A 27,831-nucleotide genomic window follows, 5' to 3' on the forward strand; every position below is an offset into this window, starting at 1 on the left:
GAAAAACTGAATTTAAATGTATTTGGCCAAGGTGTACGTATGTAAACTTCTGACTTCAACTGTAAGTAATAAATACCCTGAGTATACACATTTCTTTAGATTTAACTTTTTCAGTATTTTTATTATCATGAATTTCTTGATTTGTTAACATAGAGAGGACTTTTGTATGTAGGACATGTTTTGTCCCTTATCTCAAAAATCTGTGATTTATGGAATTGGATGTTTAATGAAAGTGAAGTCATCTGAAGTGTTTGTATGGTGGAATTTAATGATTGAAGGCCAGTGACAAAAACAGTATTGCAGTATTTGTATTTCCCATGTGTTTCGATGCATTTAGAGGAACACAGAATCTGCATTTTTGTGCATGTGAGGTGTAACAGGTAAAGCACAGGCAAGGAGGCGGCAGGAACCGGCTGCACAGTAAACTTAAGGTTTAAATGTCAAACTCAACATAAAACAAACATAAACCAAACACGGACACACATATGCAGCATGGCCGCGTGCCTACGCCCTCCTCCTTCTCACACTTCTCCCCCGCCCAGTTCAGGCTGGGGTGCCACTGGACTGACTTACTCACCCCCCTCCCCCAACTCTGGAGGGGAGATGCTGCCATTCTGTCAGCCAGTGGTCCACCCCACTTCCTGGGAACCTGGAGGAGAGACGAAGGGAGGAGTGAGGAGAGGGAAAGGGCGATCGGGAGAGAGAGAGAAAAACTTGCTCGCCGTTTCCTGAACACACCGTCGCCCGGTCCTCAACCGCTCCTCTGCCCTCTGGCGGACGAAAGCTCGCTCCTCCCCCAGCGGATAGCAGCGAGTCCTCTGACCCCTGGCAGACGGAACTGCTCCTCCCCTTCTTAGCAGATGGCAGAGGTTCCTCCGGCTCTCACCGGCCGGCAGCGACCCTCCATCCCCAGGCAGACGGCCGCAGAGAGGACTCTGTGACAGTGCATCCCTCCTCCCTCCCAGGTTTCGGCACCACTAACAGGTAAAGGACGGGCAAGGAAGCGGGAACCGGCTGAACAGTAAATGTAAGGTTTAATGTCAAACTCAACATAAAACAAACATAAACCAAACATGGACACACACATGCAGTGTGGCCACGTGCATCTCTCTCTCCCTCTCCAATTGGCATCTCTGGCCCCCTTTTATCTCACTCTCCCACTGATCATCTGATTCAGTGCCGGACGTGCATCCCAACGGCCCGGCCACGCCCTCCTCGTCACGAGGCAAGGAGCACTGTTGCTTAAACCTACTTCTCAAATAAGGGTGTGACGATTTGCTCCGACACTGATTCGACAAACAAAAATAATGTCACTTGATGCATGTCCTTGTACTTGAAAACCATGAACAAAACTATGCAACATAAAAGGAAATGCGACCCAGGATACATTAAATACAGGTTATGCTTTTAATATGGTGGGTCGCCACTTGATTTCCAAAATAAAATCTGGTCCTGAAGCAAAACCAGTTGAGAACCACTGAGTTAAAAGTACAGACAGGAGCAGTCTGGCTGTGCTGTTATACTTACATGCTATTTTTTTAATCATGTATATTTTGGTTTATTATTATAATTCTGTTAGCTTTATTCTATTTTATTTATTTTCAAAAGGGAGACTTTTTTTTTTTTACACATACTTCCATTAAAAAAAATGGTTTCAAGTTTCAATTATAATAAAGCATTTGTTCAACCAAAAAAAAAAAACTTCTGTTTTCACTCCTTTAAGGGTCATTGTAACTGATAATAATAACTGTGTTTCTGTTGCAACCCTAATATATATATATATATATATATATATATACACTATATTGCCAAAAGTATTCGCTCACCCATCCAAATAATTGAATTCAGGTGTTCCAATCACTTCCATGGCCACAGGTGTATAAAATGAAGCACCTAGGCATGCAGACTGCTTCTACAAACATTTGTGAAAGAATGGGCCGCTCTCAGGAGCTCAGTGAATTCCAGCGTGGTACTGTGATAGGATGCCACCTGTGCAACAAGTCCAGTCGTGAAATTTCCTCGCTACTAAATATTCCACAGTCAACTGTCAGTGGTATTATAACAAAGTGGAAGCGATTGGGAATGACAGCAATTCAGCCATGAAGTGGTAGGCCACGTAAAATGACAGAGCGGGGTCAGCGGATGCTGAGGCGCATTGTGTGCAGATGTCGCCAACTTTCTGCAGAGTCAATCGCTACAGACCTCCAAAGTTCATGTGGCCTTCAGTTTAGCTCAAGAACAGTGCATGGAGAGCTTCATGGAATGGGTTTCCATGGCCGAGCAGCTGCATCCAAGCCATACATCACCAAGTGCAATGCAAAGCGTCGGATGCAGTGGTGTAAAGCATGCCACCACTGGACTCTAGAGCAGTGGAGACGCATTCTCTGGAGTGACGAATCACGCTTCTCCATCTGGCAATCTGATGGACGAGTCTGGGTTTGGCAGTTTCCAGGAGAACGGTACTTGTCTGACTGCATTGTGCCAACTGTGAAGTTTGGTGGAGGGGGGATTATGGTGTGGGGTTGTTTTTCAGGAGCTGGGCTTGGCCCCTTAGTTCCAGTGAAAGGAACTCTGAGTGCTTCAGCATACCAAGAGATTTTGGACAATTCCATGCTCCCAACTTTGTGGGAACAGTTTGGGGATGGCCCCTTCCTGTTCCAACATGACTGTGCACCAGTGCACAAAGCAAGGTCCATAAAGACATGGATGAGCGAGTTTGGTGTGGAAGAACTTGACTGGCCTGCACAGAGTCCTGACCTCAACCCGATAGAGCACCTTTGGGATGAATTAGAGCGAAGACTGCGAGCCAGGCCTTCTCGTCCAACATCAGTGTCTGACCTCACAAATGCGCTTCTGGAAGAATGGTCAAAAATTCCCATAAACACACTCCTAAACCTTGTGGAAAGCCTTCCCAGAAGAGTTGAAGCTGTTATAGCTGCAAAGGGTGGGCCAACGTCATATTAAACCCTATGGATTAAGAATGGGATGTCACTTAAGTTCATATGCGTCTAAAGGCAGATGAGTGAATACTTTTGGCAATATAGTGTATATATATATATATATATATATATATATATATATATATATATATATATATACACACACACACACTCAGCAAAAAAAGAAACGTCCCTTTTTCAGGATAATTGAAAATTATTCAGATAATTTTGTAAAAATCCAAATAACTTTACAGATCTTTATTGTAAAGGGTTTAAACAATGTTTTCCACGCTTGTTCAATGAACCATAAACAATTAATGAACATGCACCTGTGGAACGGTCGTTAAGACACTAACAGCTTACAGACAGTAGGCAATTGAAGTCACAGTTATAAAAACTTAGGACACTAAAGAGACCTTTCTACTGACTCTGAAAAACACCAAAAGTAAGATGCCCAGGGTCCCTGCTCATCTGCGTGAATGTGCATTAGGCATGCTGCATGGAGGCATGAGGACTGCAGATGTGGCCAGGGCAATAAATTGCAATGTCTGTACTGTGAGACGCTTAAGACAGCACTACAGGGAGACAGGAAGGACAGCTGATCGTCCTCGCAGTGGCAGACCATGTGTAACAACACCTGCACAGGATCGGTTGATACCCAATGTTCAGTCCTCCTCTGTGCACATAATGTACAGGTCGTTTGTAAATGTATGTATAATGCATCTGAAAGCAATGCCTTTTGAATTATGGTTGTAAAATTAGAGTTTATTAGTGTGGGCCTACAGTGTTTGTAAACACATTATTATGTTGTTTTAACAAAAAGCTGTAATAATAATAATAATTCAATTCAAATGTTTATACCTTTTTCTGTGGCACTATTGATAGTGTGTTGCATGTCAAACACAAATTCAGAATCCCTTGCACAAAGTTTACAATGTACAGGTTAAATGTTTATAAATGTTTATTGCATCTGAAACCGTTAATAGAAAAAATAATGTGTTTGAAAACAAATGATTACTTGTTTTCTGCCTTTATATTATTAAAAGCTGTTGATATCAAGTCAAAAAGAGGTTTTCAGAGGCGTGAAACACTGAAAGGGGACCAAAAGCTCATAAAAGCTCTCTAATAGAGAAAAACTCATGTTAGGGCATAAAGGTATGGGATACTTTTGTAATAAGTTGACAATATCATTGGAGAGTGTCAGCAAGAAATGGTAAAACAGTACAGAAAAATAAAGCTGTACATTTTTCCAGGTTACCATAAAATATGTTGTGGTCAAAATGACCCCAAACATCACCGATGTGGTCAAAATGTGTACAGGGATTTTGAAAACTCTGAAACATGTGAAGCACATATTTATGTCTTCTTCTAATAAATCTAGAAAAAGTCAGAAAGATTCAAGTTTTTCTAAAAAGTTTATCATATTTTTAAGAGATTACAAAGATGTTGAGTCAATTTGACCCCAAATATAACAGGAGGGTTAAAGAAAAATAGAAAAATAGCTGAAGCAATGATTTATAGTTAAAGAGTACTTAAATATTGATCTTTTTTGGCACCAAAAGCGATCGTGTCACTTTAGAAGATGTTAATTTAACCGCTGGAGTCGTATGGATGACGTTTATGCTGACTGTCTGTGATTTTTGGAGATTCAAAAGTCTGATCACCATCCACTTTCATTTTAAGGACCTAATGAGCTAAGATATTTTTCTTCAAATGTGTTCTGCAGAAGAAAGTCATCTACTGAAATTTTGATATTGTGAACACAATTTTATACATATATTTCATAAGTAATATTAATATCAATTATATCTTTATGAGTAAAACTTCTAATGATGAAACAAGAATAAATACAAACCTCTTTGTTCTTCAGTATCTTCAGTTTTTATCCCACATGTTTGTGTAATACTGATGTCTTCACTCTCTTCTTTAATAAACTCCATCTTTACAGCAGTTTGTCACACAGATCTCGTTTCATCGGGAGTTTTTCTTCCGTATCTGGAAACTTTTCTTCATCATGTTGAAGATGTTGGAAAAATCAACAGAAAGAAAAAGAAATGTGAAGTTATTCTTTCTGTTTCTCATGTGGAAATGTGTAAAGCAGCACAGAAAATAACACAAACATGTTGCGGCATTTATAAGAGAACAACTATCAGAACTTCACATGAAACATTACGATGATATTTATATTCAGTAATAATCTAGACACACTTATTTCATATTAATACATTAAAACGATCTCAATCATATTAAAACATTGTAGGAACACATTTAAAATAACTTCAAATCAAGTTAGAATGTTTTGTAAAGTTCTAAACTCATTAAACTCTGAAACACACAAACCTTCTGCAGTCAAACAACAACAAGAGAATCACGGCGCAGCCCTGATGACGTCACTAACGCACATGGCGGATCAGAGAAACAAAATAAAAGTCCTTTCACTCCGAAACCAGAAAATTTATATAATAATAATAAAGTTGCCAGTGTTAGTAGAAAGTTTTCATTCTTTGTTTAATATCTCTGGTGGAACGAACAATAACATAACCCATTTAGGTGCAAATTAAAGCTTTAGATCTTTGATATAATAATAATAATATCAATACATGCAGTGTCATATACTGTACAATTCCTAAATTTTAATAATTTATGAATAAATTAATGTTGTGCAATTGTGGCCACAAAATCCATCACAGAGATTGTTGGCACAGGTTTTTATTTAGTTATTTAGTTAGTATGTTTTAATCAATATAAAGATTTCTTTAATGTTGTTTTCTTTATTATGTCATTAGTATATCACGTCATCAAGTTTAATTGTTTTGATTTTGAATTACTCAATTCATTTCAGTTATAGGGTCAGAATGCTTCGAACTGTCTTCTTGAATTCATTATTATTTTAATAATGATCATTTACAGTTCTCTTATTCCAAAAAGATTGTTTTATATTTTATCAGTTTTTCGCAACATATTTAAAATTGTCACATGGCATTAATTGTAGTTTCCTACTGCTATCATTCCACAAAATGAGTTGCATGAACAATCAATGCTCTGTTCTCCTACCAGCCTTTCTTTAAAATGAGAGTAATCTCTGGAAAAGTCTGGGGTGTGACAAGTCTAATAGGTCAGTGTCGCAATTGTAATGCTCCATTCATTAACTCATATTAGACACATATTTCTGCTTCATATGTCATTTTATTATTCCACTGTTTTCAGAAGAGCTATTTTGTCACTAAATGTTTAAGAATAACTCCTGAAAACAATGGACTAATTTAATGACATATGAAGAAGAAATATCTTTAGCTGTGATACTGCTGCCGTATTTTTTGCAGCACGTCACGACTGTAAAGTTGAAGCTTTCATAGAATTCAGAATTTAAAACTTTTAATTACAAGTTACATACGTTATTTAATATTTCATAATGTAAAGGTCAACATTTCAAAGCAAAATGGACCAAAAGAGGGATGGGGGTTGTCTTCAGCACCTGCTGTAGATCTACCCTGTCAGTGGCAGTGCAGATATGCATAAATCTACTTGAAACACAGAAGTGTGAGGGAAATTTCATTTATTGATTGTGGGATTTGATTATATTGCATGTCTAATATTAATATTTAGATGTTATGCTCCATATTAATCCCTAAGATATTCAATTGACATTTAATAGTAGAGTAAGAACATTTCATTATGACTATGGTTCTGTTAGTGTGTGGGGGGCATAAAGCAGACAGTCACACTATACACTATCACATACATCACACATATGATGTTCCTGATCATCTGCAATAAAGAATACATTTGTCTGCTGTTCTTCTACCAATTCCAATGTCCTCAGGAAGTGATGGGAGTTCTGGCTCCAGGAAGAGTCTGTTTGATACAGTATATCTTATGCCTCCTGCTGAAAGTATACATGCTTTTCTGGATGTATTAGTTCAGTATAAGCTAAAAATGTTTTACTGAAGTATTTTATTACTTTTGAAGTTTCACATGCAAAGGTGCAAATATTCTTATCACAAACCACATTTTAAGGCATTTCTCAATGAATTTCAACAATATTTTAAAACACTCTCTGCATCTGAAAACAAAAGGCTGAAATTCACTTGTTTGTACTGCTTATTTCAAGATTCACACTTAATATTTATAATTGATTGTATTTTGCTATTTTTTAATTTAGCTGATATTAACAATTTTATTGTATATTTACTTTTTTAGTTATTTCATCTTATTATTATTATTTTTCTTTTTTCGTTCATTTTCTTTTACCCCAGGCTATTGATGTTGTTTACTGTTGTTTATTTTGTTGTCCTACTATATTGTAATTATTTTTGAGTAATAAAAAATATAATTGTTATTGTTGCAATGATACTATTACAATATTAAATTTCTTTATAATAATTGTAATAACACATATGATTTTATTATTAACACATTTAATATTATTTATTTATTGCAATAAAAATGGAAACTATAACATTCCTATAATTTTAATCCCTAATAATATATAAAAGTACTTAGGAAACTTCAACAAACTTCAAGGAAAAGAAAAATCCCAGTAGAAATTACTAATACATAAGGCAAAAAGAAAAAAGAACAAATAAAAACTATAACATTTACAAATATTTAATCTTAATAAACTAAGAAAGGTCCCTTTTTCAGAACACTGTATTTTAAAGATAATTTTGTAAAAATCCAAATAACTTTACAGATCTTTATTGTACAGGGTTTAAACAATGTTTTCCATGCTTGTTCAATGAACCATAAACAATTAATGAACATGCACCTGTGGAACGGTCATTAAGACACTAACAGCTTACAGACAGTAGGCAATTAAAGTCACAGTTATAAAAACTTAGGACACTAAAGAGACCTTTCTACTGACTCTGAAAAACACCAAAAGTAAGACGCCCAGGGTCCCTGCTCATCTGCGTGAACATGCCTTAGGCATGCTGCATGGAGGCATGAGGTCTGCAGATGTGGCCAGGGCAATATATTGCAATGTCCGTACTGTGAGACGCCTAAGACAGCACTACAGGGAGACAGGAAGGACAGCTGATCGTCCTCGCAGTGGCAGACCATGTGTAACAACACCTGCACACGATTGGTACATCCGAATATCACACCTGCGGGACAGGGACAGGATGGCAACAACGACTGCCCAAGTTACACCAGGAACACACAATCCCTCCATCAGTGCTCAGACTGTCCACAATAGGCTGAGAGAGGCTGGACTGAGGGCTTGTAGGCCTGTTGTAATGCAGGTCCTTACCAGACATCACCAGCAATGTCGCCTATGAGCACAAACCCACCTTCGCTGGACCAGACAGAACTGGCAAAAAGTGCTCTTCACTGACAAGTCGCGGTTTCGTCTCACCAGGCGTGCATTTGTACAATTAAATTAATCTTATGGCAACATCATGCAGGAAGGTGGGGACTCTATTTACCAAGACAGGTGTTCAGGTTTTAAACCTTGCTCAGCATTTTGTCATATTATTACAACTTAAATCAATGGTACATGACAAGAAGATGATTTTTAAAGCTTATTTTTTTTCTCTCTCAATTGTTATTAACTTTCTGGCTACATCATCAGGTTGCCTACGTGTAATGCCAGCAAGTTTTTTACCCTAAGAGATGATATTTTGTATTACATAATGTATTCACAAGTTACTTGACCCTTGTGTTCTTAATTATGTGCATGAAATGCGCATTTTCTTAATCTTATTGAAACTTTTTTTTTGTAGAGCATTGCAAGGGCTGCCCTTGGGGTCCTTGCAATGTGAGGACTAGATTTATTTAGCCATTCTGTCAATATTTTATACATTGCTTATCATTTTGGCACATTTATTATGACTTTTATCAATGTTGTCTGTCTAAACGTCAAAAAAATATTGATTATTAAAACTACTTATTACATATTCCTTTCTGTTGATTGCAGAAGTCACTTGTCCTGCCATCTCTATGATGTCAAAACCCACCTACACCAGGGGAGTGACACCAAGACCCGACAGGCCCCTCCACAAAGGAAATTAGTTTGCAGCACTGAGTCTATTGCCGTTATACTTCCAGCTAAACAGTGATGTTGCATACAGATATAGTGTTTACAATTGAACTAGTTATGACATACAGGCCTCTTCAATAAAGCAACATGAAAAACTTAAATCAAAAATATTTCTAAATCAAATGACACTTTAAACAAAATGAAAATATAATCAAAATAATGACGTGCTTAAAAAGAATCCTAATTATCAACCTTCCCAAATCCAAACATTTTACCCTCATCAACTATTTTCACCTGCCCCTTTTGCACTGACTTAAAATCACTCTACAATAACATGTGGAAAGTTACTAAGACAAATTAAATCATAAATACAACTGTAAGTATAAAAATAATAATAATTGAAAAAATAAACCAGGACCTAAAGATAGTTTAATACAAATCTCATAAATATTTGTTTCATAAAGAGATTTTACTGTATTTTCAGAGTTTGGGCATGATCTTTAAACTTTGCACCGAGATAAAACGTGGATTTCAAAGGTCTTAGCGCAATTACCTATTTTTCACAAAAACAGCAAATTGCGGCACTTCATTTACTTGTACTGCACCCACTGTAGCACAAACAGTCCCAACCACGGCCACTTGCGCTTTGTGCGTAGCACCGTGGTCCTGTGAGGAATGACATTTCGTTATTCTATAGCAGAATGCCAATAAAGCTCACTTGACTTGAGTTCTAGTCTTACACTGAGGGGCCGTTCAGCCAGGATGAACATTTAGTAAATATATTATTAAATGTCAAAAATGTTTTTTCTTCTTTTCATTTTATATAAAAAGTTTTAATAAATAAATAAACAGAAAATACTTGGAGAAAAGTGTAACACGTCAGCAATATGAAAGCATTATTCTCTGAATTAAATAAATACAGAGCTTAGGCTACAAAACGAAAAATAAATGATTGCATTTTCAATTTTCAATTTTCAAATTTTTTTTTTTTTTTACATTTATCATGCATTTTCTTTACAACGTTATTTTAATTACTATTTTAATTTTAATAAATTTACTTTAAACATCTGTAAATTTCTTTAGTTAAGATTCACATCACACCAATTTTATTTATAAATAAATAAATCATATAAAATAGAAAGATTGAACAATTTATACTGGTAAGTATTTATGGGACATTTGAATCCAAATCAGCAAATACAGTTGGATACAATTATAGAAATATATATTATGTTTGTGCATTATCCATAGGGAATTTGCAAGCGTGATATATTATCAGCCTTTATGAATTTTTGCGTTGCCGATAGGTTACTAATCTAAAAGAGGAGAAAGACGTACTATAACCCACTTTTTTTGTTTTCTCCAATGTGAACGGTGAAGTTTGTAATTTTTCGGGCCACAAGTTTTTTTTTAAATGTATTTCCACAATGAATATTTGCTTGTGGTAGTTCATTATTACTGTAGTCTAACTCCAGCACTCACGTTCATTCTCAACATCTGTGCTTTTCTGTATTTGTGATCAGGCTGTCTTATTATAGGCCTATTCGACAAAATCCATCTTTCTTGTATATGTTAGCCTATGCTCGTCGTGATGGAGTGGTATTAGAGAAACGGAAAGGCTGATGTCCTGACTTTCAGAGTGAGAGAGAGAGAAAAAATGCTCCTCCATGGTGGGAAAATTTCACCGTTTCGTTTCTATTCCGCAACACTCCCGTAACGTGAGTCACGTTCACTGATCGGGACGATTGGGACCACAGTCAGCTACAATGTGTATCGTGCAGTCTGACATAATGTCGCACAGTGTGCCATGGCGATATCAATGCGTTCATATCGTACAGTCTGACAAGCAACAATCTTAATTTGTGCAGTGTGCACCCGCCTTTACACTGAGGGGCTGTTCACATTGAGTGCGTTTATGTGTCCGTCCGCACTGCTTTATAAATTATTTCAGTGTAAACGTGCGCTAGACAGACATCTTTGATGGCTTGTTTACGTTTTAGATGCCATGTCAAGTTAAAAAGAAATTAAACTGTTAAACGTCTCGAGTCGAGACACATACGTTTTGCTCTTTTGTGGCACTGTGTGTAATTTTAGTGCAAAAACAAATGCATTCAAGCATGGGACCGGCGCCTAACATGATTTCAAACATTGCTCTGAAATTTCAAACAAATATTTTGAATATTAGCTAATATATAGGACCATGTGATTACACAAACACCGTCAACACAAGCCGTGCCAGCTTCTAGCAGAATTAAAACTAATGAACGTATTCAGAGCTGAACAGCTTACTACACAACTGAGCAACATTTGCATAAAGGTGTGAGGGACGTCAGAATTTCACAAATAACACAAAGAACTCCTCTCACTTGGTTTTGCTCACGTGACCCCTCCGTGTGCGAATGATGCGAAGATCTATTGGGATTTTACTAAAATTCGTCACTGAAAAGGTTTGCTCACAGACTTGACTCTAAACAGCACATGCAGCCTCACCAATGGACATGGAGTGGCTGCATCACACTTTTCTTTGAGCATAATATTGCACTATTGATCACTAAGTATTTTATTTATTTTTCGAAGAGGAGAGGGAAAGCAAGGTTGCCAGATTGCATAAATTGAGTATGACAAAAGACAAAATATTTCCTATTTGTGCAAGTATAAATTTCTGCTTGGGGTGTTCCATCTATTATCTGGAAACCATGAGCATATTACAAGCTTGTGGATGCGCGATAGGTCCCACAGCCATATAAATTAAAGATCTAATAAAAAACGTTCATGATAATTGGACCAGCGGGCAGTAATTTGCCCTGGTCTGCAAATGAGTGTGCTGTTAGTAAGTAAAGCTTTATTTAGCACCCTCAAGGACCCCTATAGAACCAAGTCTGAAACGAGAGTGAGTCACTGAGTGTTTGGGAATCATTCAACAATGGAGCTTGGCTGACCTCTGTTGTAAATTTCTTGTAATTGCCACTCAGAGCTGAGCAGAGACAAATGACAGTATTTCTAGTATTTTTACATTTCATTTGATATTTTTATAATATTTTATTTATATAAAAATTTACAAATGTGTTTATTAACAATACACTTTCAAATTCAAGCATGCGAAATACCTCAAAACATGTGAATATACACAAAAAGGAATGATGAGATTTAATGCATTGCCATGGCAACAGTATTTAAGATATCAAGAATCCCTTCAGAATTTTAAATCTGCACTGTATTAACATTATTCTAACTTTTTTTTTTTAAGCAATTCAGGTTAACATAATAGGGATTTTTCAAAGTCTGTTAAAAGTGACACACTTCCTTCCGCCAGTTGGTGGCGCTACGACCGTGACCCACAATAGCCACATCAATGTGATCAGCCTGCAAGGACAAACATTTAGCTCAATTTTTATGTTTTTAATTTTCTGCACGCAGAAGATATGAGACATTTCCTTATTCCATTGTTTTGACGTTATTTTATCGCTTTGCCATGGCAACACCGTTCGATATATTTATCGCTTCGCCATGGCAACACCGTTCGATATACCTTCGCATTTAGCATCGTCAATGTCTTGGCATGATGTCGCCCACATTTGGTACCTGTAACATAAAATACCTGGGAGGAGTATATCAAATTCCTGAGCATGCATTTTTCAAACAATCCAAAATGGCCAACTTCCTTTTGGGCACAGCTTATGACTGTCAGCACGAAAGTTGTCTGGCTTGATGAGATCTATATGTGTACAAAGTTTGGTGACTGTAGCTCAAAAGGGATGTGCTACATAGCCCCCCAGAACATGCCCATGTTCTAGGTGGTGCCTCGCACCTCGGTACTCGGGCCCTAATTATGTTTTCTGTCAAAGAATTTATTCTCTAAACCAAGAGGAATAATCTATTTGGGTTTGGGTGTACTGGAAGCTTCTGTCACTGAAGACACATTCCTTGAGTCTGTGAGACAACTTGGCAATAAAGATCCTTCTGGTTCTGATTCTGAGGGAATGTGAAAACGTTTCTCTATAGTGTGAATTCCTATGTGGTAATTAAAGTCTCTTTTTAATTTGAAACTCTCTCCACAGTGAGGGCATGAGTAGGGCTTTTCTCCAGTGTGATTTCTCATGTGGACTTTAAGGCTCCCATTCTGTGTGAAACTCTTTCCACACTGATGACACATGAAAGGCTTCTCTCCAGTGTGAATACTCAGGTGGCTATTTAGGCTTCCTTTTTTTGTGAAACTCCTTCCACATTGATGGCAGGTAAAGGGCTTCTCTCCAGTGTGAATTCTCATGTGGATATTTAGGTTCCCTTTTTTTGTGAAACTCTTTCCACACTGATGGCAGGTAATGGGCCCCTCTCTAGTGTGATGTCCCAAGTGACGATTCAAACTTTGTTTCAATGTGTAACTCTTTACACACTGATAGCATACGTAACTATCCACTCCAGTGTGAACTCTCGTGTGATTTTCAAGATCTCTTACACCTTTGTAACTGTTTCCACACTGAATGCATGTGAAAGATTTCACACTAGCATGAACTTGTATGTGTCTAAGGAGATATATTTTGCATTTGAAACTCATTTCACACTGATTGCATGTGTAAGGAGGCTTTTCAGCATGAATTCTCATGTGACGATTCAAGCTTTCCTGACACGTGTAACTCTTTCCACACTGAGAACAAGTGAAAGATTTCTTGGATTTTGTTTCTTCAGTCTGTGAGCCACTAAAAGATTGTTCTCCAGTAATGACATCAACAGGTATCTGATACTGATGTTTCTCCTCCTCTTCCTTCAGATCTTGACTTTCCTCTTTCAGCTCCATCAGGTCTAAAGTAAAAATATTAAATTGTTAAAAATAAATGCATCTCAAACTTGTATGATTTTTTTTCTTCAGTGGAACACAAATGAAGATATTTTAATTGAGATGTGAATATATCAATACAATTTAAGTCAAGGGGTTCAACACTATTAAGCTCCAAAAAGGAAATAAAGATTCCGTAAAGGTAATTAATTTGACTCAAGTGGTTTAATCCATGTGTTCTGTGTGTACAGTGTCCTGCGCATGTGTCAAGCGAGAAGTGTAATTGTGCTTCAAATCATGATCATGCCAAGGAGACTACAGATGTCCAGATTTATAGTAAAAAAAGAGTAACATTTTGGTCTGTTTCACACCCAAAACTGATTATAACTCTTCAGAAGACATGGATTAAACCACTCTAGTCATATGAATTACTTTTATGAAACCTTTGTTATTTTTAGAGCTAGGAATTTTTAGACCCCATTGCCTTAAATTATATGGATATTAACACATCTTACATCAATTAATTTTTTTTTAATTTGTGTTCTGCAGAAGAACTAGTCATTCGAGTTTGACATGATAAAAAGGTGTGTAAAAGATAAGAGAATGATCATTTTGGGGTGAACTATTCCTTTATTATTCCCTTATTTTTTCCATTTAAAAAAAAGCTTCACAAAGCTAAAAGATGAACTTATTTGTATGTACTGTATATTGTTTGTGTAATATAAACATGAATATGACAATTTGTACGCCTTGATGAGACTTGCAATGACGCACCAGCCACATGGACATCTTTTGACACTTTAGGGTCCTGTTTTAAGATAAACGCGAGTCTCTATGAACCACGTATTGAGATGAAGACCTGGAATATTATTATTTTTTCCATTTTTTGTTCTGCATGAGAAAGAAAATCATATGGATTTTAATGAGGGTGAGAATTGACTTTTATTCACTTTATAACTTACATTTACTGTAATATCTGTCGACTCCGTCAGACACACTAAAAGCATACTATTTTAATTTGATCCATGGGCGGTTTCACACTACTCTGAAGAATTTAATATTTTTACATCTTAAGCACGATTCAAAATAAAAGCTAGACGGTAAAATGGAAAAAATATAATATTCACTGAAGTAATAATAAATAATAATAATTAAAGCTGCAAGCAGTGATGAATGGGCCCTCGCACCCTGGTGCACGTTGGGGCTGCTGTGCCAGGGGAATGTCACTCCAATTGTTTTAGCATTTTTTAGCACTTAAATGTTGTTAAGAGTGTATCACAAAGTAAAACATGTCATTTCCTGTTGCCAGTGCTACTGTATTAGTAGCACTTCAAATTCTAATCACATTTTATTACACAACTAATGGGAATTTTAAGTGACTGTTAGAGATTCTTTGTATAAATGCAGGTTTTGTGTCATTCTCAGCATGCAGGGTGAAGATGTGCAGTAACAAATAATAAAGTATAGGCAATGTAAAGTATATGTAAAGTATAAGTTAGATAGGTCTGTGTGTATTATGTTTATACAGGGGCGCAGTTACCCATTTTAGAGTGTGTATGTGAAACAAAATTTTGGTGGGGTGGGGGTTGGGTGTGCCGGTGGCTTTAATGAGACGCTGGTGCCCCCCCCACCCCCTTTACGTGGCACCCCTATGCGTTACATACATTGCATATATGGTTTTTGCACTTCTGTGTTTCTATATGTAGCACCGTGGTCCTGTGAGGCATGACATTTTGTTCCCTTGTATTTCTCTACATATAGCAGAATGACAATAAAGGTCACTTGACTTGACCTGAGTTCTAGTCTTACACTGAGCGTCCATTCACATTGAGCGCGTTTGTGTCCGTCTATGCTGTTTTATAAATTATTTCAGCGCTAGACCAGTGGTTCTCAAACTTATTTGTACCAAGGCACATCTTTGTAAATATTAAATTTCCAAGGCACACCATTTTTTTCCTCAAAATACAATGATGCATACATCCTCATAAATGTGAAATAAACTGTATTAAACCTGAAACACAAATCAGAAATTTAAAATGGACTTGAACCCATGGTAAAAAAAAAAAAAAAAAATGTACTACACAAATTTCATGGAATATTTGAAAAGGGTTATTTAGGTTGTAAGGACAAATCAGGGCTCTACGCAAACATTTATATTTAGGAAAAAAATGCAAAAGAATAATGACTGATAAAAATAATATGATTATAAAACAATGTTTGTTTATTTTTTGGAAATTGAATTGACCTGGAATTTGCATAAGCGTGATGCCATGCAGCATCTTGGTAGTCTCATTATAAAGTGTGAACATTTCAACAGGATATGCAGTTTTAATAGATTTTTGCAGTCTGGCAGTGCATGGTTATAATGTTACAAGGCGCACCTCCGTTAGAAGCAGAATAATGTTCGGTTCGGTGCGCTGTCGCCCTCTCACATTTGTGCAAAGAGGCTCTTATTGTTAGTGACATTTCATGGTTATTTTTTTAGATTTTGCTTATCATGATGATTTAGACGAGGACACTGACATGCTGTTTACTGGTATCGCACATTTTATGGATTCATGCATTTTTATTTGACTCGCTATTTTTCTCAGAAACTTGCGTTTGAGCGCAAGGTTAAGACATCATCCATCAATAATTAATTATTCAAAACACTGTCCGTCATTTTGATAGATAGGCCTACAAACAAGAATCTCCGCTTAAACCATTTTCACATGGTATATCTTCACTATCTCTCGGTCTGTGCGTGCGCGCGAAAGAAGAGGAGAGCGCTCGCAGCCGTGTGAGACTGAGAAAACGGCGCTTTGAATGCAAAACTAACTAATGTGCCTCTTTTAAAAGTACTTGGTATATGATGCAAGATGCATCAGGGAGTTTTTATTCTGATTGTAGGTTGCAATAATAAGTTCATAACTTTGGGTGTAAGATCAGCTGTCACTCGCTGATCTTTGTGCAGCCAAATAATTGTCCAAATTCACACGCATTATTTTCACTCGCAAATGCTGGAGCTCTACAAATTCCATGGCATACCGGCACACCTGCCATGGTACACCAGTGTGAGGTCATGAGATATTGTACGACAGTGGAAAAGTACATAAATCAGCGCTGATAAAGAGAGTCCGACTGAGTGGTCTAGTGGTAATTAATCCGCCCATTACATAAGATGTTAAAGGTTCTAATCTGTCCAAATAAAACTATATGTTTTAATTAACAAAGATTGCATCCGCACCTCAGCTGATGTATATATTGAGTGGGGACACATTGTTTGCATTTTTTTTTATGGGATTCCACTGCAAAAGAGCTCAAACTCATGAACTCAGTTCCTGCCCATTCTGGACTCAGAAGTCTTCTATTGGGAATCATTCAACAATGGAGCTTGGATGCCCTCTATTGGACATTTCTTGTAATTGCCACTCAGAGTGGCAATCACAACACTGGGTTAGACATGGGTTTTCTAGTATTTTTACATTTCAATTGATATTTGTATTATATTTTATTTATATAAAAATTAAGACATATGTTTATTAACAATAAACTTTAAAAAACAAGCATGCCAAATACCTCAAAACATGTGAATATGCACAAAAATGAATGATGAGATTTAATGCATTGCCATGGCAACAGTATTTAAAATATCAAGAATCCCTTCAGAATTTAAAATCTGCACTGTATTAACATTATTCACATTTGTTTAAAGCAATTCAGATTAACATAATAGTGATATTTCAAAGTCTGTTAAAAGTGACACACTTCCTTCCGCCAGTTGGTGGCGCTACGACCGTGACCCACAATAGCCACATCAATGTGATCAGCCTGCAAGGACAAACATTTGGCTCAATTCTAATGTTTTTAATTTTCTGCACGCAGAAGATATGAGACATTTCCTTATTCTAATTTTTTTTTATGTTATTTTATCGCATCGCCATGGTAACACCGTTTGATATATCAAAAATCCTTTCGCAATTAAGCATTGTCAATGTCTTGGCATGATGTCACCTATATTTGGTACCTGTAACATAAAATCCTTGGGAGGAGTATATAAAATTCCTGAGGATGCATTTTTCAAACATTTCAAAATGGCCAACTTCCTTTTGGGCACAGCTTATGACTGTCAGTGCAAAAGTTGTCTGGCTTCATGAGATCTATATGTGCACAAAGTTTGGTAACTGTAGCTCAACAGGGATGTGCTACATAGCCCCCGAACATGCCCATGTTCTAGGTGGTGCCGCAGAGCTCCCCCCCCACCACCTCCCACCTGTAACTTTGCCACGCCCTAATGGCCAGCAACTCTGATGTGTGTGCAAATTTTCAAGAGTTTGCACGCATGTTATGTACCCCAAAATTACCGAAAACCTTGAAAAGAAGAAAAAAGAAAAATAATAATAATTCTTAGAAGAACAATAGGGCAATAATCTCTGCACTTTCAGTGCTTGGACCCTAATAATAATAATAAATGGAGCAGATACAATAGGGTCCTCGCACCTCGGTGCTCGGGCCCTAATAAAGCACTATATCACAAGCAAGAGTGCTGTTGTACTGAATAAAAAACCAATGGTATGTTGAAAAGTTATTTTTTTCCTTGTTAAAAGTAATTTAAAAAGTAATTTTTCTATTTTCACATTAAAAGTTTTAAAAATGAATTTGATTAGACACCATTTTGATAATGAAATTCAATTGAAAACATTAAAAAAAATTCAACAGATTTCAGAAGGGCCCTACTTAAAAACACTTAAGCAATGCATTCTTCATTGAGAAACACTTAACATGCATTTCTTTTGATTTATTATTTACATTGAAATTCAACTTCAAATGTAACATTTTAAATGTGTATTCAATAGCACATTACCATATTAGCTTAGAATATTAGCAGAGCTGAAGCAATGATTTATAGTTAAAGAGTACTTAAATATTGATCTTTTTTGGCACCAAAAGCGATCGTGTCACTTAAGATGATGTTAATTTAACCGCTGGAGTCGTATGGATGACGTTTATGCTGACTGTCTGTGATTTTTGGAGATTCAAAAGTCTGATCACCATCCACTTTCATTTTAAGGACCTACTGAGCTAAGATATTTTTCTTCAAATGTGTTCAGCAGAAGAAAGTCATCTACTGAAATTCTGATATTGTGAACACAATTTTATACATATATTTCATAAGTAATATTAATATATCAATTATATCTTTATGAGTAAAACTTCTAATGATGAAACAAGAATAAATACAAACCTCTTTGTTCTTCAGTATCTTCAGTTTTTATCCCACATGTTTGTGTAATACTGATGTCTTCACTCTCTTCTTTAATAAACTCCATCTTTACAGCAGTTTGTCACACAGATCTCGTTTCATCGGGAGTTTTTCTTCCGTATCTGGAAACGTTTCTTCATCATGTTGAAGATGTTGGAAAAATCAACAGAAAGAAAAAGAAATGTGAAGTTATTCTTTCTGTTTCTCATGTGGAAATGTGTAAAGCAGCACAGAAAATAACACAAACATGTTGCGGCATTTATAAGAGAACAACTATCAGAACTTCACATAAAACATTACGATGATATTTATATTCAGTAATAATCTAGACACACTTATTTCATATTAATACATTAAAACGATCTCAATCATATTAAAACATTGTAGGAACACATTTAAAATAACTTCAAATCAAGTTAGAATGTTTTGTAAAGTTCTAAACTCATTAAACTCTGAAACACACAAACCTTCTGCAGTCAAACAACAACAAGAGAATCACGGCGCAGCCCTGATGACGTCACTAACGCACATGGCGGATCAGAGAAACAAAATAAAAGTCCTTTCACTCCGAAACCAGAAAATTAATATAATAATAATAAAGTTGCCAGTGTTAGTAGAAAGTTTTCATTCTTTGTTTAATATCTCTGGTGTAAAAAACAATAACATAACCCATTTAGTTACAAATTAAAGCTTTAGATCTTTGATATAATAATAATATCAATACATGCAGTGTCATATACTGTACAATTCCTAAATTTTAATAATTTATGAATAAATTATTGTGCAATTGTGGCCACAAAATCCATCACAGAGACTGTTGGCACAGGTTTTTATTTAGTTATTTAGTTAGTATGTTTTAATCAATATAAAGGTTTCTTTAATGTTGTTTTCTTTATTATGTCATTAGTATATCACGTTATCAAGTTTAATTGTTTTGATTTTGAATTACTCAATTAATTTCAGTTATAGGGTCAGAATGCTTCGAACTGTCTTCTTGAATTCATTATTATTTTAATAATGATCATTTACAGTTCTCTTATTCCAAAAAGATTGTTTTATATTTTATCAGTTTTTCGCAACATATTTAAAATTGTCACATGGCATTAATTGTAGTTTCCTACTGCTATCATTCCACAAAATGAGTTGCATGAACAATCAATGCTCTGTTCTCCTACCAGCCTTTCTTTAAAATGAGGGTAATCTCTGGAAAAGTCTGGGGTGTGACAAGTCTAATAGGTCAGTGTCGTAATTGTAATGCTACATACATTAACTCATATTAGACACATATTTCTGCTTCATATGTCATTTTATTATTCCACTGTTTTCAAAAGTTATACAGAGCTATTTTGTCACTAAATGTTTAAGAATAACTCCTGAAAACAATGGACTAATATAATGACATATGAAGAAGAAATATCTTTAGCTGTGATACTGCTGCCATATTTTATTTATTTTTTTTTTTTTTTTACAGTGCGTCACGACTGTCAAGTTGAAGCTTTCATAGAATTCAGAATTTAAAACTTTTAATTACAAGTTCTTAAAATAATGTAATGGCTTTTAGTCGTCACAATCTTGTAATTACGGTAATTCAGATACCATAAAACATTTTTACTGTTTTAGTAAACAAAGTAATTTTAAGAAGCTGAATATACTGTAGATATAGACCTGCAGAAGAATGCTGATATGTGTATTAAGACATAATGCTCAGTTATATTGAATATCATAATCCAAATTAAACTGACCAAACCAAAAATTGGACATCTCAATCCACATCAGAAATGATGCAATTATGATTACCAGAACCACTTAGTAGTAGGACGAACAATCAGATAAAATCACATCTCACTTTCAGTGTGATTTGTAAAAGTAGAGCAAATAAATGCCATTACCAAGTGACCTTTCTCAGAACCTTTGACACTTTTCAGATAACATTCCTATCATACAAACACATGTGCATGTTAATAACACAAAATACATTAGATACAGCACTTTGTTGATGTAACTATTATGAAATGTAACATGTATTTGCATTTCCCTTGTGCTGGTAGGGTATGAAATTTAATGTTGTGTTTCTGTAGCCGTAGTCCCAAAAATATTTAAGTCTTTACAAAACCAAAAATTAACACAATGGCCATTGGACAGTGTGAAATAATTTTTCAAGAATGATGCTTGAAGTCAGATTTATTCTTTTCAAATGCTTTATTGTATGCAAAATATGGCCAAGAGATTTCACAACAGAAGTCTCAACAAAGCAAAAGGTATATGACATTTAATACCTTTCTAACACCAGAACATTTCTTGTGGCAGTATATACACTATATGGCCAAAAGTTTGTAGACACCATATGTGCTTGATGAACATTTGATTTCAAAACCTTAGGCATCAGTTTCCCCCTTTGCTGTAATAACAGCTTCCACTCTTTTGGGAAGGCTTTCCACTATACTGTATGTAGTAACATGGCTGCATGGATTTGCTCTCATTCAGACACAAGGCTATCAATGAGGTCAGGAACTGTTGATGGTCGATGGGGCCTGACTTACAGTTGCTGTTCCAGTTCACCCTAAAAGTGATCAGTGGGATTCAGGTCTGGGCTTTGTGCAGGCCAGTCAATTTCTTCCACGCCAGACACAGTAAACCATTTCTTTATGGACCTCACTTTGTTCACAGAGGCATTGTCATGCTGGAACAGAAAAGGGCTATCCCCAAACAGTTGCCACACATTTGGAAGCACACAAAGCCCAAGCTAATTATCAAAGATAATTATAAATTATTAAAATCAATAGAACATTGATGAGAATCAATGTTAGCTTTTTTAATCCTTTAAATCAACAATTATCAAAGATAATCATTAATTATTAACATAGATGAAACATTGATTAAAATTAACACTAGCTTATTGATCCTTCAAATTCAACAATCATCAAAGATAATTATCAATTATCAAAAATCAATAGAATATTAATGAGGATTAAGATCGCTGGGGCACCACCCTGGAATCAGGGACTAATAACCAGATAGTATAACAGTCTCAATATTAGATTGTTCTCTTAGGAAAATCGACATCTGAAGAATATCGATTTTCAGAAAAAAACAATGAAGGCTTGAATCCGAGCACTGACATCCCGTCAGCATTTGACACAGGTGTATGCAAAACAAACCAAAACACTTCTCTTTGAAATATAACAAAGTTTATTTATGCAGTAATATCAATTAATAATCAATAAAATGCAGTCAATAAACTTCCGACTTACAACTACAAACTAAACAGTGACATGATTAGATATGGTAACCAAACTAAGCCTATAACACATGAGAGGAAGGTAGGTGTGTGTGTGTGAATGTGTGTGTGTAAGGTGTAACGTGCACAAAACTGCGGACGTGACTCTCGTGGAGAGTACGCCAGAGATTTCCGGCCAGAGAATTCCGGCCAGAGAATATGGCCACGAATGTGGACGGAGAGAAACCGGTCAATGGCATCTGCCCGTTTACCGCGGGTCTCCGCTTGTAGGATAACTTAGGGACAAAGCTGAGCTTTACCACAAAGTTATCTACTAGCCAAAAGTGTGTGCGAGAATGTTTGTGAGGGGTCGTGCGCGCGTGCGTGTGTTTGGTTAGTACGAGAGAGAGAGAGAGAGATTAAAGTGGCGGCACCAAAGCCGGTTTCGCGATCGTAGGACAGAAAGCAATTGTTAGTTTATCACTCAGAGACGCGGTGGACGGCTCGTAAACCGTCCCGCGGTCTTTGGTTCTTTAATGGATAAACTCAGTGTGCCAGTCTCACCAGCGATGGCGGAAATACACAGCAGTCCAATGTGGTTGGACTACAACACAGCAGACCTCATTCATGATAACAGTACATTACAGTAATACCTTGAGTATTATTAGCAGCAATGAGCAGACTCGGCGGTCCGTAAACTGTACAAGCAATACTATACACTATAATATTCTATCTCTGCCCAGACGTAAACCTCTTACTTGAAACGTATGAGGACGCAGACGAATGTGTGTTCATCCTTCCTTTAACTCCAACTCGGTTCCTCGAGGCTCGGGTGATGACAGGAGGCCATTTCCTCACTCTGTCGGCGGGCGGTACGGCTGCTGATTCTCGGCGGGCTGGCGGAGAAATCAGCGACGTCGACTTGATTGAAGACGGAAAAGAAATCTTTTTTTTTCTTCACTTCTGCAGATAAACGGATGAAGATGTGGATTGCTCTGCGATCTCCTTCGGATCCGTTAGTGTTCGGTGGAACACAGAGTAATCTCAACTTGTCCAGCGAGATGGAGATTGTATGGCCACAGTTTCAAGTCGTACGTTACTTCCTTGTGCCACGAGGCTACACCTGAGAGCAGCGATGAGCTGCGTCTACACATGGCGAGCAAAGTTGCTGGTAGAAAATCCCGGAAGCATCTCAGAGGTATTTCTACTCCTGATGACATCATGGTTGAGGGGCGTTCTGTAGTGTGCCTCATCCAATAGGACTTGAGAGTTCGATCCTTTAGTGAGCAAGGCTTCATGGGATTTGTAGTCTGTTTTGGACTCCCTTTGTTTGATTTTGGCGCGGTTTTTATCAGTAAGATTTATGACGGAGGCCTCAGTCAGGCTTTTACGACTGTTAGGCCTGCCTTTGTCTTCTGTCTGAATACATGAGGCCCAACACTGTCCTGTGCTCAGTCCACCTTATCTTTTTTCTCAACACATTCTTTATAGGTAAACTCTATACATGCACACAGATTTTCTTCCACATCAGCAGTAATAAATAAAACTCGAATGACAGTAAATGTAAAGAAATAATCTAAACATGGACTATATAAACATTTACTAAACTCAGCAAAAAAGAAACGTCCTCTCACTTTCAACTGCTTTTATTTTCAGCAAACTTAACATGTGTAAACATTTGTATGAACATAAAAAGATTAGACAACTAAGACATAAACTGAACAAGTTTCACAGACATGTGACTAACAGAAATGGAATAATGTGTCAAGGGGGGGGAGGGTCAAAATCAAAAGCAACAGTCAGTATCTGGTGTGGCCACCAGCTGCATTAAGTACTGCAGTGGATCTCCTCATGGACTGCACCAGATTTTCCAGTTCTTGCTGTGAGATGTTACCCCACTCTTCCACCAAGGCACTTGGAAGTTCCCAGACATTTCTGGGGGGATGGCCCTAGCCCTCACCCTCGGATCCAACAGGTCCCAGACGTGCTCAATGGGATTGAGATCCAGGCTCTTCGCTGGCCATGGCAGAACACTGACATTCCTGTTTTGCAGGAAATCACACACAGAATGAGCAGTATGGCTGGTGGCATTGTCATGCTGGAGGGTCATGTCAGGATGAGCCTGCAGAAAGGGTACCACATGAAGGAGGAGGATGTCTTCCCTGTAACACAAAGCGTTGAGATCGCCTGCAATGACAACATGCTCAGTCCGATGATGCTGAGACACACCGCCCCAGACCAAATCAAATCAATCCCGCTCCAGAGTACAGGCCTCAATGTAATGCTCATTCCTTCAACGATAAACACAAGTCCAACCATCACCCCTGGTAAGACAAAACTGCGACTCGTCAATGAAGAGCACTTTTTGTCAGTCCTGTCTGGTCCAGCGAAGGTGGGTTTGTGCCCATAGGCGATGTTGTTGCCAGTGATGTCTGGTAAGGACCTGCCTTACAACAGGCCTAAAAGCCCTCAGTCCAGCCTCTCTCAGCCTATTGCGGACAGTCTGAGCACTGATGGAGGGATTGTGCGTTCCTGGTGTAACACAGACAGTTGTTTTGCCATCCTGTACCTGTCCTGTAGGTGTGATATTCAGATGTACCGATCCTGTGCAGGTGTTGTTGCACGTGGTCTGCCACTGCAAGGGCGATCAGCTGTCCTTCCTGTCTCCCTGTAGTGCTGTCTTACAGACATTGCAATTTATTGCCCTGGCCACATCTGCAGTCCTCATGCCTCCATGCAGCATGCCTAAGGCATGTTCACGCAGATGAGCAGGAACCATGGGCATCTTTCTTTTGGTGTTTTTCAGAGTCATTAGAAAGGTCTCTTTAGTGTCCTAAGTTTTTATAACTGTGACCTTAATTGCTTACTGTCTGTAAGCTGTTAGTTTCTTAACGACTGTTCCACAGGTGCATATTCATTAATTGTTTATGGTTCATTGAACAAGCATGGAAAACATTGTTCAAACCCTTTACAATAAAGATCTGTAAAGTTATTTGGATTTTTCCAAAAAGATCTTTAAAAAAACAGTGTTCTGAAAAAGGGACATTTCTTTTTTTTTTGCTGAGTTTATTTTTATTATGCTAAGAAGCATACTGGACAGCGATCCAAAAGGTACATTATTTAATATTTCATAATGTAAAGGTCAACATTTCAAAGCAAAATGGGCCAAAAGAGGGATGGATGTTGTCTTCAGCACCTGCTGTAGACCTACCCTGTCAGTGGCAGTGCAGATATGCATAAATCACAGAAGGAAGTGTGAGGGAAAGTTTGTGGGTTTTGATTATATTGCATGTCTAATATTAATGTTTAGATGTTATGTTCCATATTAATCCATTAGATTCTAGATCAACATTTAATAGTAGAGTTAGAAATTTTCTCTCACGGTTCGGTCACCTTGTCAGGTTGAGGTTCTACCTGATGGGACCGTGGCAGTATCGGCCAGCCTTTGTGTTTTGTGTTCCCTCTTTGTGTGAGCGCATGGGTCTGGTTGTTTGGGACAGCTGTGTGCGTTACCGCCTTGTGCTGTCTGGTGATGTCATGGTCATGGCACCTTGCCAGGTTGTGTGTTTGCCTGTGGAGGACCATGGCATCATCGTTCCTTGTCTGTTTTGTCAAAGTATTTTACATTTTGCCCTCATGTGTTCATATGTCACTGGCATGCTGAATCAGAATTTCCATGGAAATCCTGATTGTTTCCATGGGAACACTGATCATTACAACCTTCAGCTGTAAGTGACACCTGCCCCGTGTTTGTTTCTGTTCACAATTTGAGTTGAATTACTGGAAAAAGTGTGGAAGAAAAAGATGCACAACCAACCGAGAGAACCGCAGCCTTATGAGGATTGTCAAGCAAAATCGATTCAAGAATTTGGGTGAACTTCACAAGGAATGGACTGAGGCTGAGGTCAAGGCATCAAGAGCCACCACACACAGACGTGTCAAGGAATTTGGCTACAGTTGTTGTATTCCTCTTGTTAAGCCACTCCTGAACCACAGACAATGTCAGAGGCGTCTTACCTGGGCTAAGGAGAAGAAGAACTGGACTGTTGCCCAGTGGTCCAAAGTCCTCTTTTCAGATGAGAGCAGGTTTTGTATTTCATTTGGAAACCAAGGTCCTAGAGTCTGGAGGAAGGGTGGAGAAGCTCATAGCCCAAGTTGCTTGAAGTCCAGTGTTAAGTTTCCACAGTCTGTGATGATTTGGGGTGCAATGTCATCTGCTGGTGTTGGTCCATTGTGTTTTTTGAAAACCAAAGTCACTGCACCCGTTTACCAAGAAATTTTGGAGCACTTCATGCTTCCTTCTGCTGACCAGCTTTTTAAAGATGCTGATTTCATTTTCCAGCAGGATTTGGCACCTGCCCACACTGCCAAAAGCACCAAAAGTTGGTTAAATGACCATGGTGTTGGTGTGCTTGACTGGCCAGCAAACTCACCAGACCTGAACCCCATAGAGAATCTATGGGGTATTGTCAAGAGGAAAATGAGAAACAAGAGACCAAAAAATGCAGATGAGCTGAAGGCCACTGTCAAAGAAACCTGGGCTTCCATACCACCTCAGCAGTGCCACAAACTGATCACCTCCATGCCACGCCGAATTGAGGCAGTAATTAAAGCTAAAGGAGCCCCTACCAAGTATTGAGTACATATACAGTAAATGAACATACTTTCCAGAAGGCCAACAATTCACTAAAAATGTTTTTTTTTATTGGTCTTATGATGTATTCTAATTTTTTGAGATAGTGAATTGGTGGGTTTTTGTTAAATGTGAGCCAAAATCATCACAATTAAAAGAACCAAAGACTTAAACTACTTCGGTCTGTGTGCACTGAATTTATTTAATACACGAGTTTCACAATTTGAGTTGAATTACTGAAATAAATGAACTTTTCCACGACATTCTAATTTATTGAGATGCACCTGTATTCTTGTTGCTCTCATTGTTCAGTGCAAAGTCTTGTTATTCTGTGATTACATTTCTGAGCATTCTACTATGTTTAATGTTGATCTGGTTAACAAACTTTTGCCTTTCTTTTGGATTGTGCTTTTGCCAACTGTTTTGGATTGTTTGCCTGTTTCTCGGACTGCCTTTGGATTATCGACTCTGCCTGCCTGTTTAATTTACCCTGCACGTCTGCCATCTGTGTGTTTGCTTATTAAAGCTCTGCTTATGGATCCTAACACCTCTGCCTTCTCACCATCATTACAGCAGCCACCCTCCTCATTCCCACACACCACTCTGAAAAATAGGGCGCTCCATCTGACTTCCATCCCCTTAAAATTATTTGCCTAACGATCATGGTCAGAACCCAATTTTTAATGTGATTATCCCCCAAATTTATAACTGCCCCATCACCCAAAATACAGTGTCTGGGACAAAGTAAAATTTGAGCACTCAAAAAGTCACACATAAAACTATGAACTTTCAACCAAAATTCTTGAATCTTAGCACACCCCCCAAAACATGGATTGTGTCTCCATCTTCTGATTGGCATTGCCAAGCAGGTGGGTGTGTCTTTAAGACCAAGCCTATATAATCTAGAGGGGGTCCAATTGAATCTATGTAATATCTTCAATCGCGTAAGGCGAACCCTTGCATCTCTAGATGCAGACTTGACATTTTTTAGAATCCTAGCCCACACTTCCTCCTCCAATACCAAGTTTAAATCATTCTCCCAT

At 37.5% G+C, this 27,831-nt stretch overlaps 2 protein-coding genes across 4 annotated transcripts in view; both read right to left on the reverse strand.

Annotated features, from left to right (window-relative positions):
- Positions 1-19,467, reverse strand: part of LOC127442873 (gastrula zinc finger protein XlCGF57.1-like) — a 291,640-nt gene extending 272,173 nt beyond the window's left edge. For 2 of the 3 annotated variants that reach the window (XR_007897539.1, XM_051701158.1), the window contains exons 1-2: positions 5,280-5,341; positions 4,795-4,946 (exon numbers count right to left, since the gene is read on the reverse strand). Coding sequence is in view for 1 of the 3 variants with exons in the window: in XM_051701158.1 (XP_051557118.1) it covers positions 4,795-4,879 (85 nt within the window). In the remaining 2 variants the exon portion in view is untranslated. Of the gene's footprint in view, positions 1-4,794; positions 4,947-5,279; positions 5,342-19,405 lie in introns of those variants that run through there. The other variant, XR_007897540.1, reaches the window with a different exon arrangement.
- LOC127442936 (gastrula zinc finger protein XlCGF8.2DB-like) overlaps positions 1-27,831 on the reverse strand; it is a 426,143-nt gene that overhangs the window by 308,637 nt on the left and 89,675 nt on the right. The window lies entirely within an intron of this gene.

The sequence above is a fragment of the Myxocyprinus asiaticus genome, chromosome 6 (genome assembly GCF_019703515.2).
Source record: "Myxocyprinus asiaticus isolate MX2 ecotype Aquarium Trade chromosome 6, UBuf_Myxa_2, whole genome shotgun sequence".
Classification (NCBI taxonomy): Eukaryota; Metazoa; Chordata; class Actinopteri; order Cypriniformes; family Catostomidae; genus Myxocyprinus; species Myxocyprinus asiaticus.